The 17,527-nt window shown below is 45.6% G+C and overlaps 1 protein-coding gene across 3 annotated transcripts in view; it reads left to right on the top strand.

Annotated features, from left to right (window-relative positions):
* Positions 1 to 17,527, top strand: part of DCPS (decapping enzyme, scavenger) — a 91,500-nt gene that overhangs the window by 55,519 nt on the left and 18,454 nt on the right. For all 3 annotated transcript variants that reach the window (XM_015422510.1, XM_015422509.1, XM_015422508.1), the window contains exons 3-4: positions 7,077 to 7,222; positions 15,948 to 16,061. In XM_015422510.1, coding sequence (XP_015277996.1) covers positions 7,077 to 7,222; positions 15,948 to 16,061 — 260 coding nt within the window. The remainder of the gene's footprint in view (positions 1 to 7,076; positions 7,223 to 15,947; positions 16,062 to 17,527) is intronic.

Genomic DNA, 17,527 nt, shown 5'->3' with positions numbered 1-17,527 from the left:
GAAGCACTGCCTGTTGGTGCTTCTTCAGATGGTTCTGCAAACCAGTAGTTGTGAAATTACTGAGGTCTCTCCCATAACTGATCCAGGCCCTACACAGCTGGCACTGTGTAAAACAGGGATCCTCTGTCAGCTGGAAGTGCTTCCAGACTTCGGAGGTGTAGGAGCACCCATGCTGACCACCAGCTGCAGGCACCTGGATCCTCCTCCTGTGAGGAGCTCAGGTCAGACACATCGTGTCTTGGGGGGACAGGAAGAGATGCCTGAGGGAGAAGGGGAAGAGATGGCAGGACCTTGGGGTGCACCTCTATCTCTTCCTCTTGCACCACATCCGGTCTCCCCTTCTGCTCCTCCTCAGAAGGCCTGCTGGCCTCTGGAGGAACCAGAGCAGGGGCATCCAGCCTTTTCTCTAGCTCTTCCAGAAACCTCTTTGTCCCTGGGGTGAACTCCAGAGCCGGAACACTCTCATCCTGAAAGCTCACCCAAAAAGACAGCTCAGGGAGTTCCATCTCCTGCTGCTGAGCCTCAGGAACAACAGGTGGAAGAGGTGCTGCCTGAGCAGCAGATCCCTGCCCAGTGCCAACATCCGCGGGCACCTCTGCAGCAGCTTCAGTGAAAAGGATGGAGCAGTGGAAGGTGTCTGTGGAGCAGTCCTTCGCACAGATGGGGGGAAAGCTTCAAACTTAAGCCACAATAACCAGAAGAATAAAACCTAAGAATAAAACCAAAGAGGGAACCAAAAAAAGGCCTGAGGCCCTTGACCTCACACAACCATCAGGCCCAAACAACAAATAAGAAGCAAAAACTCCGAACTGCAAAATGCAAACCACAAACCAGAAGTCTAAAATCTAACCAAAGATAACAAAAAACCCACAAATGCCTGAGGCCCTAGGCCTCACCCCCCCCCCAATCCCAAAGAACAACTAACCATAAGATAAGAAAACTTTTTTAAAAATGTTGTTTAGTCAAACTAGTCACTCTTCAGTCTTCTCCAGGCAGGCACGCAGGATCTGATTTGAAACCAGAGTAAACGGTGGGAGAGAGCCCTAGAGAAGAGAAAGGTAACTTTGTAGCTCTTTAAAGTTTAAACCTCTCCTCCAGCTGCTATTCAGTATTGCCAAATAAAGCCAAATAAAAGCCAAACAATTTCAACTTTTATCAGTATAATTTATATCGGTAGCTGAATACTGGTTACATAATCTGATTCAACTTCAAAAATATGGCTTGGTTTATACAGAATGCACACCTGGTTTATACCAAATGCAGACCCCCTAGTCTCTTCCACATTGTTGCCGTTCTGGTGTACTCTGCATCTTTTCCCTTCCATCACTGCCAAAAAAAATTCCAACTTTGTTCTGCTTTAATGAGTTTAAAATACTCATCTTCATTTTGTCAGTTCTTCTGACCCACAGTACCTTGATTATTTTTCTAGTCATTATTTAGTTTACTAAAAGCATTCCTATTCTGCCCTTTCATCCTAACACACATCTCTGGGGCAGGTCATAATATGTTTTAAACAGTATAGATATATTCAATGCCATGCGATAAAAACAACAATATGTGACAAGAGACAGCCAGCTAAAATCCATTTAATAAAAGAAAAGCGAAACATGTCCAATCAAAGCAATACATGTGCCAGTAAAAACAGATTTACAATTATAATTAGCCAGCAGCAGATTAGAGTGTCAGACTGTGTCTTGAGAGACTTGGCCTTGAATCCCTGCTGAGCCAGGAAGTGGACGTCCTTGGGCTGTTCACATTATCTTGGCTTAGCCTACCTCACAGGGTGGTTGTGAGGATAAAATGGAGGAGGAGAAAATGCTGCCTTACACTCCATGGAGGAAATGCAGGATAAATTGGTGACAGTGTAGAGAAAGATCTTCATGTTCTCTGTCCTGGTTCTATTTTTCTTGTTTTCTATTTTTCTTTCTTTTCCTAGAAGAAAAGAAAAGAAAAGAAAAACAGACTCTCTTTTACTTTACAAAAGTTCCCTGCCTGATTGCCTCTAGCGATCTAGAATTGCCCCCGGGCAACCATGCCTGTTTGCAAGCCAGCCTTATCTTACTCCCAGTTTTTGCTGTATTTTCCATCGAGCCACAAATAGCAGCTTCCAATATTTTACCCAAGATATCTATGACCTGGACACATTCTGGCCAAAATTCCTTTTAAATTGTTCCCCCACTGCCACCACTTTGTCCCCCCATCATGTATTCTTATACTTAAATTATGTTAAACCACAACAAGAGTGAAAAAAATCCTGATTCTCCACAGCCACCTCCTCTGGAGGAAGCACTGTGATAAGCAAGATGCTCCAGAATAGCTTGCCCAGTCTGACTGAGTGCATCTAGGGAACCCCGTCTCTTGCACAGAATTCTCTCATCAGCTGCCAGTACCAGCTGTTGCATACCTGCACATTGGTCATGTACACGGAGAGGCTTATTAAAGGAAAGTTCAAGTTGTTCTACCTATTAGTGAGTTTCTAGATAGTAGGTGTTGCCTGCTATGTTCTTCAGTGGGGAGTAAAGGGACTTCTGCCCCCTATCAAAGACTGAAACTGTGGAGTTTGGGGAGGAGAGGGGCTTCAGCAAAGTATAATGCCACAGAGTCCACCCTCCAAAGCAACCATTTTCTCCAGGGAAACTAATCTCAGTAGTCTGGGGATCTTCAGGCCCCACCTGGTGGTTGGCAACCCTAACTAGAACAATGGGGAATAAAGAAGGAACAGAATTTTAGGTGCCTGAGATACCTGCCTGTAAGGGGAATAGGATTCATCAGTGAGAGGTGCGGAGGAATTAAAGATAAATGTCTATTTTCCCCCCCCCCCCACATCCCAGATTGAGCTCAAGAAGTCCCAGCATATGACTTTATATTTTCAGAGGGTTCTCCCCGCCCCCCAGTCAACAAAAGCTTGGGATTTGCTCTTTTTTTTTTTTTTTTAAGGACAAAGGAAGAAAATGATGGTTCTCTCTTTTAAAAGCACTCACCAGATTTTATCTTAGGAGAATAATGGTTGTGTTCTTGACAGCGTAGCTGGATGCTCTGCAGACCCTTGGCTTTGTGACCAAGCAAAAAGCCAAGGTTGTAGTGTCACACAGAGTTTGGTGCTTGAAACCGTTGATTTCAGGGGGTCAAGATGCGAGGCTGCCTCTTCTCAAATGGGAGGAGGTAGAAACCGGTCCTGCTGTCTGTGCAAATAGCAGCCTCCCACTTCTGACAGTTTTCAAATATTCCCTGGGATATCGTAAGTTCATTAGCACCGCAGTCAACCCACAAGTTAATTCGTGAGGAAACTAACAGATTCTGCCTTGAAATGGAAGCCGGTCAGGGGTTGCTGTCTTCCCAGTGTTGCTGTAGCTCAAGAACAGCAGCTGAAGGGACATTCTAGCCCGTGCGGCCATGAGTATGCCTCATTAATGTAATAAACTAAACAGGATGTATCAGGAAACTGACCAGCAGTTGGTAACTCAGCCGGCTGTGAGCAGGAGGCTGGCAATTCATTCAGGCCACGGGGAGGCGTAAGGCATAGAGAGAAAATGAGGTAAACGAAGAGCCAAGGTTTTTATAAAGCTTGAGTGGGAAAAGGAAACCAGCAAAGGGTTTTGAAATTGCTTTATTTCTTTCATGTATTGTTAATACAATATCAGACTTCATGCTGCAAGGCCCCCAGAATCCCAAACTCTGGGGTTGATGGGGCAGGGCTTGCTGATGTCATGGGGCGGGGACTGGTGGCAGCACACTGAATGGCCATGTGGATAATAGCACTCGCACCCCCCACTAGGACTGTCCCGTACGGTTTCCGTGAGTGTGTGTTGTTGCAGTCCTTTGGCTTTGAAGAAATGGACTATTCACCACACAGACTCATTAAAATAATGTGGAGATTAACTGCATGCTAAATGTGAGATATAGTCACGCTGTTAGTGCCTCATTATCGCCTTCATTTTCCAGTTTGCGTTTCAGAAGTTATCCCAAAGAGGCATGCATAGAAGTCTTAAAAGAAGCCATCAAGTGTGTGACTATTTTGAGATTTCAGTCTGCCCCCTTGAGATTTTAATCAGTTATCCTGAGAAGGATTCCAAAAGTCTGATACTCTATATGCGGTTGTGAGGACTAGCAACACACCGTGGAAAAGGATTGGGGGATTATCAGAACTGTATCATGACCCTGACCTGGTTGGCCCAGGCTAGCCTGATCTCATCAGATCTCAGACGCTAAGCAAGGTTGGCCCTCATTAGTATTTGGATGGGAGACCACCAAAGGAATACCAGGATTGCTACACAGAGGCAGGCAATGGCAGACCACCTTTGAACATCTCTTGCCTTGCAAACTCCATGGAGTCACCATAAGTTAGCTCCATGGACTCCATGGAGTTTCCACCACCATCGTGGCCCAGAAAGGCCATGTTCTTGTGGTTCAGAGCTGATCCAAAGGCCATCCGTGGCTCAACCCTCCTCCTTTTAAAATCCCAAAGGTGTCAATTAAATGTGGTTGGGTTGTTTTAGCTTTAACAACCACGATTTTAGGTAGCCTGTCTCAGTAGGGATTTTTGAAATCGATCCCATTATTTAATCCTGTTTTTCTTCCAAGGAGCTCAAGGCAGCACACAAGGTTCTCCCCTCATCTATCCTCCTAACTGACCTGTCAGGTAGGAAGGGCTGTGAGAGACGATGGTGCCCAAGGGGCACCCATTGAACTTTATGGCTGACTGGGGATTTGCATTTGGGTCTCCCCTAGCCCTAATCCAGTGCCCTAGCCGCTACTCCACACCAGTTCTCAATTACGAAAATCAGCCAGCAGCACAAACCTGCAAAGAAAGATGCAAGAAACAGTGGCATGTAAACAACCTCAGAAGCGCTCCTTCAGTTTAAATGGCTGTTCTGTTGAAGGATGTACCTTGTAGAAACGCCAGATTTGCCGCATGAATGTTCTTTCGAGAAACATTGATACCCTTTCCCACTTGAGGAATTCTTCCTTTAATATCTTTCCTACCTAGTTTATTGACTAGATGCCATTAGTAAGTGGCACTGAATTTTGTTTTTATACTTGACCCTTAACCTAATGTTAAAGGGGAAAAAATCCAACTGATGAACCATCAATCATCCATCGGTAAAGAGGCACAGTGACAGACCCGAGATATTGTTCCTTGCCATGTGACGAAGTAAAGAATTCTGGGAATCATGTCAGAGCATCTTAATAGGTGTCAGGTCCCCACAGCATCAACGAAGTACACACTTATAGAAAGGTTTTACTTTTATTGAAGTGAAAGGTGTCTTGACAGGATCACTGTTAGGAATGACGTGGAATCAAACAGCATGACAGGTTATAGTGCATTCAAACCGATGAGGCCCAATTGCGGGAGTTCCCGCACGTGCCTGAGAAACTAACGGTACTACTAAGCATAACAGGTACTCTTCCCACGGCAACTCCGTGAGATAACCCAAGCAACTTATCCAGCGCCTCTCCTCCTGCGGCCTTGAAAGATACACGTTCCTGCTGCAAAGCAATTAAGCGTAAGGAAAGGAATGCGCATAAAATCGAAAGTAGGAAACATTTGGCAGCTTGCTGACAATAGGTTGCTATAGACAGGAACACATAGGCCGACAAGGGCATGAACGGAACTGGAGGATGTTATGTAGCATTGCCAAAACTGTACCTCCTTCCCTAAGGGCCAGCCTTGATTTTGCACATCTGAGGCCTCACAACAGCCCAGCTGTGGAGGCCACTCTCAGGTCATGAAGAATGGTCTTATTGTATGCTGGCTTTGCAGTGTGACAGCAATCAGTCTTAAAAGGAGCACATGGCCAGTCTCCTCCTGTGCTGCCTCTTCTTTGTTGTTCTAGACACCTGGCTTCTTTAGCAGCAGGCTTGGATTTCCACTGGGAAAAGCTGACCACATGAATCGAGTCCAGCACACACACACACAAATGGAACTTTTGGAACCCCAAGTCAGCCACCTGCGTGATGTGTCCATCCCCATGTACTCTTGAGACCATTAGGGATTTGAGTTGGTTTTTCTTTGGCCCAGTTGTTTTCTCGATGGACAGTGTTGTTTGTATGGATTTTATACAACTCATGTTTGAGAACGTCAGCCTTGGAATTGGTCCTGTCCATCCAGATTTCTCATGGTGCTGTGCTCCACTGTCACTCAGAGAAACAGCAACACAAAACATATTTTTACCAGGTTGTCCCTTCCCACCCATCCTTCACTGGGAACTTCTGGACAACTTGTTTTTAGCAACTAGTCTTCTCAAGAACCGAAGAGAAAGAGAGCCTCTCTCTGAGTACTTTGGACTTCATCCTCTTGAATTTACCTTTGTGGCAAGCATGAATTAATTCTGTCAGCTTCTATGCTTGCCACATCCGTCTTTATGTACTTACCCTAGGCTTAAAATATACCTTTAAAAACCCCATGCAAACTTCCCTGCATATTTTTGGCTGTATGTTGTCAATGTCCTTAACTACGCCCCGTGTCTTGCATTATGGTGCCATACATTCTTGGACATGACACATTGACTACAATGGACACCTTAACCAACAGTTAGTTGTTCCCAGCACCTGAAATAAAAGTCATACCCATCTGTCACAGCAGGAGAAGGGTTCGAGCCAGATTTGGGTGGCGGAGGGTAAGCAAAGAAATCGTGATAGAAGCCATTTTTTTTACGGGGAGCAAAAGGATTTTGGGGGGTTCCAGAGAGCTTGTGCTGGCTTTTATGTGACTAGCTGTCTCTGTTTGTGCATGGGCTTCTATGCCCCTGTTGTGCCTGTAGCTTCATAAGTAAACCAGTTGTGACGAAGACTCATTGTTGTGGCTGATCTGCTTGTAGTTCTCTCCTCTGACCAGGGCTGGGTGGTGGCGCATAGGCCAAGCTCCTCAGGTTCTCAGTTTCAGGATCCTTGGGGTGGGCTGGAGTTGAGTATTGGTAGGAAGTGGGTTTTGGCGGCAACCACACTGTCCACTTCACAGACAAAGTAGACCTTAGCAAATCTCATAGGGACAGCGGTTGAAATGAATGAAGGCCACAAAAGGAATGGCTTCGACTACAGTGATAATGACGCTGTGTAAACATGTTTTCTCATTCCAGAGATAAAGACAACCGTGGTGTACCCAGCAACGGAGAAGCATCTTCAGAAATACCTGCGCCGAGAAGTGTATCTTATCCAGGAGACTGGGGCTGATTACGAGACCATTACACTGCCTTTTATTGAATCACAGAGCTTCAGCATTCAGGTATGGGATGTAATTCCCCAGTCCAATCTATGCCTTTTCAGGGACTAATTGCAGAAGACAGGCTTCTATGACTCAGGCTCTTAGAGGGATAATTATGAGCACTTATATGATTTAGAAATTCACTTGGCCTTTTTGTTGGATGCAATTTCATCAGGCTTCTGGTGGTATTCAGCATTCATTCAGTTAGTTTGTTTATGATAATGCCAGGAGCCGTGCTGCTATCGTCTCCGTGACCATCCTGGAGGTGCCGGCAGTAGGGTTACCAACTCCGGCTTGGGAAATTTCTGGAGATCTGGTGCCTGGGCAGTTTGGAGTTTGGTGAGGGGAAGGGGAGGCCAGTGGGGATGTGATACCATAGAGTCCACCCTCCAAAGCTGCCCTTTTGTCCAGGGGAACTGGAGTCTGGAGATCAGTCTGGAGGTTGTTTGTAATTCTGGGAGACCTCCAGGCCCTGCCTGGAGGATGGCATTGCTAGTTGGCAGTATTGCTTGTACACGAGCATCCCAAACGCGCCCTGAAAATCCAGATAAGCCATATCCCTCAGGGAGCATCTAGAAGACTTCTGACTCAGCTGCTCAGGATGGGAAGTGAGATCAACATGTGTTAGTCTGTCTGTAGCAGTAGAAAAAAGCAAGAGTCCAGTAGCACCTCAAAGACTAACAAAATCTGTGGCAGGGGATGTGCTTTCGTGAGTCACTGCTCACTTCTTCAGGTACGGGATTGGGGAGTGTTCCGCTCAAGCATCCTACCGGAGGACATGAACAGTAGCTTTCGATGGCCCCCTTGCCACCACAGCTGACTGCTGGTAACTTCACAGCCACGTGGGGAATTGGGCCAGTGAGGAGGCTGGTCCCTCTGATTTTGACTCATGGGTAGGAGAAGCTTGGTCACCTATGCCCTCTGAGGCAGGCGTTCACCTTCAGCCCCACATACAATACAGTCCTTTGGTCTACGTGGTGCTTCACAGAGCTGTGTAAGCAAAAAGAAGGTCCCTTTCCCAAGAAGCCTATAATCAGCATTTAATTGGGAGAGAACCAGGGCCAAGGAGAAAGGGAGTGGTCAAAGTCAGGAAGAAGAAGAGATTGGATTTATACCCCGCCCTTCACTACCCAAAGGTGTCTCAGAGCGGCTTACAAACTCCTTTCCCTTCCCCTCCCCACAACAGACACCCTGTGAGGTAGGTGGGGCTGAGAGAGCTCTGACAGAAACTGATAAGAGCCGTTCAAGAACAGCTCTTATCAGAACTACGGCTGAAGAAGAGAAGAAGAGAAGAGATGGGATTTATACTCTGCCCTTCACTACCCGAAGGAGTCTCAGAGTGGCTTACAATCTCCTTTCCCTTCACCTCCCCACAACAGACACCCTGTGAGGTAGGTGGGACTGGGAGAGTTCTCTCGAGAACTGCCCTTGAAAGAACAGCTCTGAAAGGACTTATGACTGACCTAAGGTCACACCAGCAGCTGCATGTGGAGGAGTGGGGAATCAAACCCGGTTCTCCCAGATTAGAGTCTGCGTTCCTAACCACTATACCAAACTGGCTTTGTGGGAAACCGCCGGGGAATGGGAGAAGCCAGAGCTAAGGGGGCCAAGCTAGGCAAGACCCCTGGGAAAAGTGGACTTGGCTGTTCAGCGTGTTTTTTGTTGCTCAGTAACAGCTGCTGGGAGAAAGTGAGGGGAGGCCAGTTAGGCTCAGGGCTAAAGCATGGTGGGGTATGTTAATTTTCCTTCCTTACTCCTATGCGTTTTCTTAACCTCAGACAGCTTCTGGGAACTGCTGTCTTGCCCTGTGGAAGGAGACATGTAAGCAGCAAGCCGGTAATCTGTCCCCAGCAGGGCAAATAGTAACTCCAGGAAGTTGTTTGAAATCAGAACAGTGGTCTGGTGGGAAGAAGTTAGACCCTCCCACCCTGATCCAAATTGTACCCCTCCTACCACTGTTTAGCAAGAGAAACCAAACCGGAGGTCTTCTGCTATCCTGCCTAGTTTGTCCTCTTAGGTGTCATTTCCATCAGGGTGAGGACTAAGTTGGATGAGGTGGATTTTGTTTTTGGGGGCGGGGGGGGGGGGGGGGGGAGCGTTTGAAGAAGGGAGAGAAAACTGAGCTAGGAAACGGGGCCCGTTTTAGAGCAGAGAACTGGACTTGGATCTAGGCTCAGATCACATGCTAGTTGTGTGTGGCCTTTGGCAGTGATGTAGAAAGCCAGTGTGGCATAGAATTTAGAGTGTCGGACCGGGATCTGAGATGCCTCTCCTTTGAATCCCCATTCTGCCATGGAAACTTGCTGGGTGACCTTGGGCAAGTCACACGCTCTCAGCCTACCCTACCTCACAGGGCTGTTGTGAGGACAGAGTGGAGAAGAGCAGAATGGTGCAAGCTACTTTGGATCTGCATATGGGTCTAAGGTGGGGTGTACATGAAGTAAATAAATAACATTAGGTGAGACTACCTTGTAAGGCTTTGTTGGGGGTTTTTTGGAACAAGGAGGAAAGTTTGTGGAGCTTAGTACCTCCTCGCCCTCTCTTTCTGGGGTTCTTTGTAGTCAGAAAAGTGCATTTCCAACTTCAGTTTTACAAGGATGAGCACTTTGTTGCTTTCATGGGAGCAACGCTGGCTGATTGCACAATGTGGGGCATAATTATTTCAGAAATACCACAGCACTTTGGCATTGTGATTAATTCATTAGCTAATGTTTGCAGAGTTTTAAGGAAGGAAGACATGACTGAGGTTACAGTAGTGATGATATTTGAACTGCTTAGAAACTCTCTGTAGGAGAGATCAACACTATGTCAACTCCTATGTCATCTTTTGTTGTCCTAGGCTGATTGTTGCTACTTTGGTGGTAATTGTGTCCTTGGAGATAATCTTCTATGGGTCAGCATTTTTTCAGCACAATAAATATACAATGGTTTCTCCTTTGGGCAGTGAACTCAAAAGTTTTTGCTCTCATGGAACTATTTGTGTTCTCTCAGCATTTTGTCAGTATATTGCTAGCATGTCCATCGTGATAATCAGTAAGGTGGAATACATTTGTGTGCCATGTGCACCTATTGGCTAGCACCTGTGTCATCACGGTTAATGTCAATGTGCTGCCCTTTAAGAACCTTGTGAATTTTTTTAAAAAAAATATAAAGGCTTTATGGTTATACTCGTTACTAACTCTGTCTCAGGATAGCGGGGTTAAAATGTATAAAAGTCATATATGAAAAGTAAAATTCCAGGCATGTCTTGAATTAATTAAGTTTCCTGTTGGCCTTGGATGATGTTCTTAAGGTCAGAATGTCTTTTTGTGAACAGAAGATGAAGATAAGGCTGCCTTCCAACATGTAGAGAGCAGCCTTTTCATTCACTGATGACATTCACTATCATATACTTGACCTATGGGGATGGAACTCTTGCCCAAGGTACCTTCCAGAAAGGTTTAAGCCTCAAATCTCTTTTTTTTTAAGAAATTAAAAACGAGGAACGCAGTGTCCGTTTTGAACCAGCTTTGGCCTGTTGGTCTCAGCAGATGGAGCAGACACCTTTTCCTGTAGGCTCATAAGGCCTGTGAGCGACACATAATGTTCTGAAAGGCTACAAGTGGAGCCAAAGAGCTCCCATTGAGGCCAGCCCAACCTAACTACAAGCTTTGTTCTACCGCTGCACTCCAGGCTTAAAGTGGGGGATGTTCATTGTTGTGGTGTTTGTCTAATCATGTACAGCTGCAAAAAAGCAGAGATTGCTTTGCAGGCTCCAAGTATGCTCTCAGATGTGTTTTCACCACTTTGGGTTTTTTTAGAGGCGTCTGTCCTGCCAGTGTAAACTGTACCTACCAATGATCATGCACAGCAATCTGTTAGACTCCAGTAAAGGAGAGAGAATGTATGCTCGTCTAAGCCGGCTTTCTGCAGCCTGGTGCACATGGACCACCATGGCGCTCACTGGCACTTCTACTGGTGCCCACCAGATGTTTCAGGGAAGTGGGTGGGGTCAGTGTGAACACAGGACCTGTGAATGGCTGCCTTCATACAAACAAAGGGGCCCTTCCCCATCTCCCCGTGTTGGCCTTTGGGGGGGTATTCCCACTGTTGTCTTCTTTCTGTGTGTTATTCCTCATCCCCTGGTCGTCTTCTCTCTGTGTGTATTATTCCCCCTCCCCCTACCGTGTTTGTGTGTATACATTCTAGGCTCTGCCTCCTGAGGCAGCCATTTTGTTGTGGTTCCCCCCTCCCATTGCCTTTCGAAACACCGTAGGTGCCCCCAGGCTCAAAAAAGTTGGAGACCTCAGATGTAAGTGATGTTGGTCTGCCCGAGGAAGAGACCCTATGGGTCATATTAAAGTTCACCTCCCACGCCCTGACCTGGGTGGCTCAGGCTAGCCAGATCTCATCAGATATGGGAGTTAAGCAGGGTTGGCCTGGTTAGTACTAAGATGGGAGACCACCAGAGAAGGCAAGGTCGTTCTGCAGAGGCAGGCAATGGCAAGCCACCTCTGTTCGTCTCTTGCCTTGAAAACCTGTACGTTGGCAGCGATTTGACAGTACTTTACACACACACATCAGTGCTACAGTGCTGATAAGCCATGGGGCCAGTGCAGCCGGTATGCGTATGTGTAGAAATATTTCATAACTGTAGTCTGAGGAATGATTTGGTGGGAGAATTACCATGGACAACAGAGCAGTCAAACTCATTTGTTATGAGGGCCGGATCTGACATAAATGTAACTTTGTTGTGCCAGGCCATGCGTGCCATAAAATGTAACATGAGGTAACAGAGACATAAACTTCATAAATATGATTTCAGGCATGATTGAGTTAGGTGTGATATGCAGAGGGGAAGTAGGTGTGGAGATATCAGCATTAGTAATGAGACAGGAAACCTAGGTCTCAGTTCTGTCCAGGAGGATGCAAAGAATAAATGGACATAAGTCTGATGTTAGAAACCACAGCATTCAGTTGCTGACCTAAGAGTAGCAGTGCTTTTACAAAGGAATTTCAAAGGGAGATTAGAAAGAGAGACTGCTGAATTGCATCCTCTTGGACTGGATTGAGACCTAGTTTTCCTGTCGCATTACCAATGTGTGCTATTATCATTTGGCATCTGAAACACTCCACTCTCCAAGATGTAAGGACAAATCCAAGTGTGTGTGTGAGTGTGTGTGTGAGAGAGAGAGAGAGAGAGAGAGAGAGAGAGAGAGAGAGAGAGAGAGAGAGGGGCAGGAAACAGGAAACAGGAAGCAAAGAGCCACTGAGAGAGCTGGGGAAAAGCAAGCTCGGGTGCGGCTGCAGGAGCAGCCCTGGGAAAAGAAGCAGAAGGAAGCTATTTGGGGGGTCCAGTTTTGAGCCCTGTGTGGCCGCATCCAGCCTGCGGGCCACATGTTTGACACCCCCGACCTAAAACATCATGGACATTAACTATGACTCTACTCCCTTTACATTCAGAGGCAAATGTCAAAAGCTGCCAACTTTCAACCTCTGGAAGCCTACTGTCCACAGGATGAGACTATAGCACATAATTTGTTTGCCCGCTAAGAGCTGAAGCTAGAAAGAAGTTTCTTTTGCCTTTATTTTCTCTAATTTTGGAGTCTAGTACGACTATCAAATCTAAGATTATTTGGCTTCTTTCGGATTCTGATTTCAATGTTAGCCTCTGTATGGCAAAGTTTTTTGCAACCCCATATTGATTGTATCATTGCCCTGCTGTAGCCCCTGTGGATTTAACAGTATAATTAAAGTAAGTAAAACTGGATTACAGAATTAGAGGAACAGTACAACGGAATAGGGTATACAATGAATAAAGCAAAGGAAACTACTCTTATAGTCCAGTTTTAAAATACGGTTCTTAATTATTTTATAGAGCTCATTAGTAGGTGAACTGGCAAGCACATTGACAAATCCAAAGTAAACTTAGAATCTGTAAGTTTTCCTTGCAATGATGTAAAGCAGTCTTTATGAATAAGTAGCAACAACCCTGCATTGGCCTGAGTGACTCCATCTTTGCTACATGCTGGTGCTTAGTGGTCCTGAGTCTTGGGAGAGGACAGTGTTATTTCCTCTCAGGGGAACTTTCTGTCTCTCATGCTTGTTAGCAGCGCTCATCTTCCATGCCTGGGTTGTTTCTTCCGCCCACTGGAAGCCAGGTGTCAGCCTGGCTCATCCAGGTGTTTGGGATAGCTTCATTAATCATTCTTTGACTCACAGACAGCATTTAGGGTACAAGGTGCCTAATTTTAGTTATGCTCCTGGTCTCAAGGTTTGGCTAAGCTTCGCTCTGTGTGTGTGTGTGGACTCTCGAGGCCAGCTGATTGAAGCTTAGCCCACCTCTGCTTTGATAACTTTGACGGGTTATTAAAGATCTCCTTATAAGTAAACCCAGATCTCTCTTGTTGGTTCTTTGGGAACTGTCTGTGAACCCATGGAGCCCCTGGCCAGGGTCCTTAACAAACCCATAACCCATTTCAAATTTAACAGTCCTGACACGCTACTTTAAGACTCTAATACCTACCATTGCCTCCAAGGAGTTTTCTTTCATTGTATGTTATATGCGAGGTACTGTTTTACTGTAGTCGATAGACTGTAATGTGTTGTTGTTGTTCAGTCGCACTGTCGAGTCTGACTCTTCGTGACCCCATGGACCAGCTCCCGCCAGGCTTTCCTGTCTTCCGCCGTCCTCTGACGTTTGCTCAATTTCATGTTCGTTGCCTCTATGACACTGTCTAACCATCTCGTCCTTTGCCATCCCCGTCTTCTTTGACCTTCAATCTTTCCCAGCATCAGGGTCTTCTCCAGTGAGTGCTCCCTTCTCATTGGGTGGCCAAAGAATTTGAGCTTCAGTTTCATTATCTGGCCTTCCAGGGAACAGTCAGGGTTGATTTCTTTTAGGATTGACTGATTTGATCTTCTTGCAGTCCAAGGGACTCTCAAGAGTCTTCTCCAGCACCATAGTTCAAAAGAATCTATTCTTCGGCGCTCGGCCTTCCTTTATAGTCCAACTCTCGCAGCCATACATGACTACTGGGAATACCATTGCTTTGACCATGCGGACTTTTGTTGGCAGGGTGATGTCTCTACTTTTTATCATGCTGTTTAGGTTCGCCATCGCTTTCCTTCCAAGGAGCAGGCGTCTTTTAATTTCATGGCTGCTGTCACAGTCTGCGGTGATCTGGGATCCCAGGAACGTGAAGTCTGTCACTACTTCCACGACTTCCCCTTCTATTTGCCAAGGAGTGATGGGGCCGGATGCCATGATCTTAGTTTTTTTTATGTTGAGCTTCAAGCCCACTTTTGCACTCTCCTCTTTGACCCTGAGCAAGAGGCTCTTAAGGTCCTCTTCACTTTCTGCCATCAGAGTGGTATCGTCTGCATATCTGAGATTGTTGATCTTTTCCCCAGCAATCTTAATTCCCGCTCGTGATTCATCCACTCTCTAATCTTGTAGTTCCATTTTATTGCATTGTTGATTGTATTCTACCACTCTGATTACATTGTTCTTTAATGGTGTGATCTACCTTGAGCCTCAGTGACAAGGTTGGACTATAAATGAAGTAAGAAAGTAAATAATTCACTTCAGTTTTGGGGGTGTGGAATTGGGTCCTCAACTGCTCACAGAAGCAGTGTTCCCTCTAAGCTGAGTTAGTGTGAGCTGGCTCACAGTTTTTTAGCCTCCAGCTCACACATTTTTGTCTTAGCTCAGGAAGAATGGCTCCAGAGCAAACTAATTTATGCCGTAGCCAAATAACTTGGTACCTCATAACTGTAGTCTTTAATGCCAGTAGCTCACAAAGTGGCATTTTTGCTCACAGGACTCCACAGCTTAGAGGGAACATTGCACAGAAGGTAGCAACGAAGTTGGGCGGCGAATCACGCTGATGTCTCCCCCCAAAAGCTGGCAGTTCTGTTCTGTGTCTGCATCTGAAGTGATTGAATGATCCACTCAGATCCGGTGCAGAGACTTGGCAGAATAGCCTGTCTCCAGCAAAGGTTGATTATGGCAAAGCTGAGGGCATGCAGAGAAGCAGCAGGCAGCCTCATCTGTAGGTGGGTACCTTAGGCATACAGGAGCCCAGGTTTCTAATTAAACAGCATACTTGCAAGCCTGGATGTGCCATGGCAGTTACTGTTCTGAAATCCCCATTTGTCATCATTGCCTCGCTTTATTAATTTCTGTATCAGGCCTTGTAGTCGCTTTTATATTATGTCTGTCCTCCCCCCCTTCCAAAAAGCCCCAACCCAACAACATTAAGTTGTTTCCTGTCAGCAAAGCTGATTTCAAGGATAATGGTTTGTAGATTCACTTACCTAGGAATGCGCCACTTCTTCAGAATCAAGCCATCTAAAAGTCTATTAAGTTGAATGTTCTGTTTTCAGACATGGAAGACACTTAATGCTTTGGAGACAAAACAGATACACCTCCTAATTTGTCTGGCTGGGAGGGTAATGGAGTACCTAAGCGAATGATCCCCCTTTGCCCCCTAGAGGGATTTGCCAAGGCCATTTGCTTGTTTTATGGGTAATTAACTGCAAAGCTTATCAGCTGTGGAATCATTCGGCTCTTCCATGGGTCCAAATGCATCTTTGTATATATCGAAATCTTCAATGGCATTTCCACTTGCAGGGAGCAGAACAAAATTAGCAGGATGCTGAGGAAGAGAGCTGCCCTGTTGATTGCCAATGTAGATTTATCTATTATTGTTGCTGTTGTTGTTGCTGCTGCTACTGTTGTTGTTATTATTATTATCTCTTCTAGTGGGTATACAATATCCTGGAGAAGAAGGCTGAGGCTGACAGAATTATCTACGAAAACCCAGATCCCACCGATGGTTTTGTTCTCATTCCTGATTTGAAATGGGATCGAAAGCAGGTTAGTAAAAAATAAATAAATCTGAAGGGATAGTTGACATGTGCAAAGTAATTGGGAGGAAGACAATATGCCTGTAGATTTCTTTTAAAAACAGCTAGGCCTCGGAAGGGGAGCTCTAGAGCACCCTGATATACTCCTGTGCTGGATCCTTCCGATGTTCACATCCTCTTCACATGCATGGTTATTTTTTCCTATGTCTGTATATCACCCTTCCACACAAATGTTCTCAAAGTGGCTCCTGTAAAAACAGTGAAGCTATTAAAACCATAAAATGAAGATGCTCCATGAATGGAGACAGGTCTCTCAATGACTGGGGTGTATTTGCCCGACTGCTGCCTCCCCTTCCTCTGATGTAAGCTGAAAGACCGGAGGGGGGCGGGGAAGGGAAGTGGTTGTCAACTGGAGCTGGATCCTGACACGAAAAAGTGGTTGGGTGGCTGATGCTAAACCCCTCCCTTGACCCTGGCCATGGCCTGCTACACAAACTTTTCTCTTAACAAAATACTAAAAAATGTCTCTAATATAGGCTGCCTTAGCCCAGATAGTGTCCCACTTATAGATCTGACCCACCAGTGGAAGACCTACACGAGCCACATTTTAAGGCTCCGTTTTCAAAATCTGCTAAGCTTCCTTCCCCAGCTCCATACTAAAACAGCAGTGTCTTTTGTCATTATCATTGGCTTTTTGTTTCCAAAAGGATGCTTATGTGCTACGATTTATGCAGAAAGCTAGATTTTTTTTTCCATTTCCTTTTTGCACTGCTATATATGTGAGATGAAACCTGACAGTGGTTAAGAGGTTTTGGAGGTGGTTGTCAGGAAGATCTCGGTTTAAATTGCCTGTGGTCAAAACGAAACCCGTTTAAGCTGCCCTGCAGTAAGACCGAAGCCAGTTTAAGCTGCCTATGGTAAAAATGAAAATTTCCGCTGACATTCAAGATGCTTACTTGTCCTGAGAAATCAAGCTAGATCATTGTTTTATTCATCTTGGGAACAAGATCTCTCTCAGCGTTTGCTTTTGCAAAGTCACTTTTTTAATAGTCTCCAAATTTGGGTTTCCTGTGACTTTCCTGTGTTTCTTTTAAAGGATAAAATGAATCATGTTATTCCCCAGGAAGCTTGTCAGTTGCATTAAGATTTTATACAATAAGGCAAAGGGCACCTCCTTAGAAGAAAACGGTACAAGACAGGAAATATCAGCTTCCTGTTTCTAGCCCAGTGATGTGATTCTCTCAAGAGGGTCTTTCAGTTACACTTTTTTTGGCTGAACAAGTTGGAATGGTGTCTGTGCCAGATCATGCCTGTTTTTCACCCCTACTGAGAACCAGCAGAGTCATGAGTAAGGATCCCATGAACTTCAGAGATTGTCTCCTGGCGACGTCCCCCTCAAATCACAATCACTTTATTATAAATACGTCCCTCTGCCATTCAGAAGAAGAAGAAGAAGAGATTGGATTTATACCCCGC

This window comes from Gekko japonicus, unplaced genomic scaffold (genome assembly GCF_001447785.1).
Source record: "Gekko japonicus isolate JY-2015 unplaced genomic scaffold, Gekko_japonicus_V1.1 scaffold1263, whole genome shotgun sequence".
In the NCBI taxonomy this organism is placed as follows: Eukaryota; Metazoa; Chordata; class Lepidosauria; order Squamata; family Gekkonidae; genus Gekko; species Gekko japonicus.
Note: the sequence above shows the minus strand (reverse complement) of the source record. Positions and strands in the feature narration are given on the sequence as shown.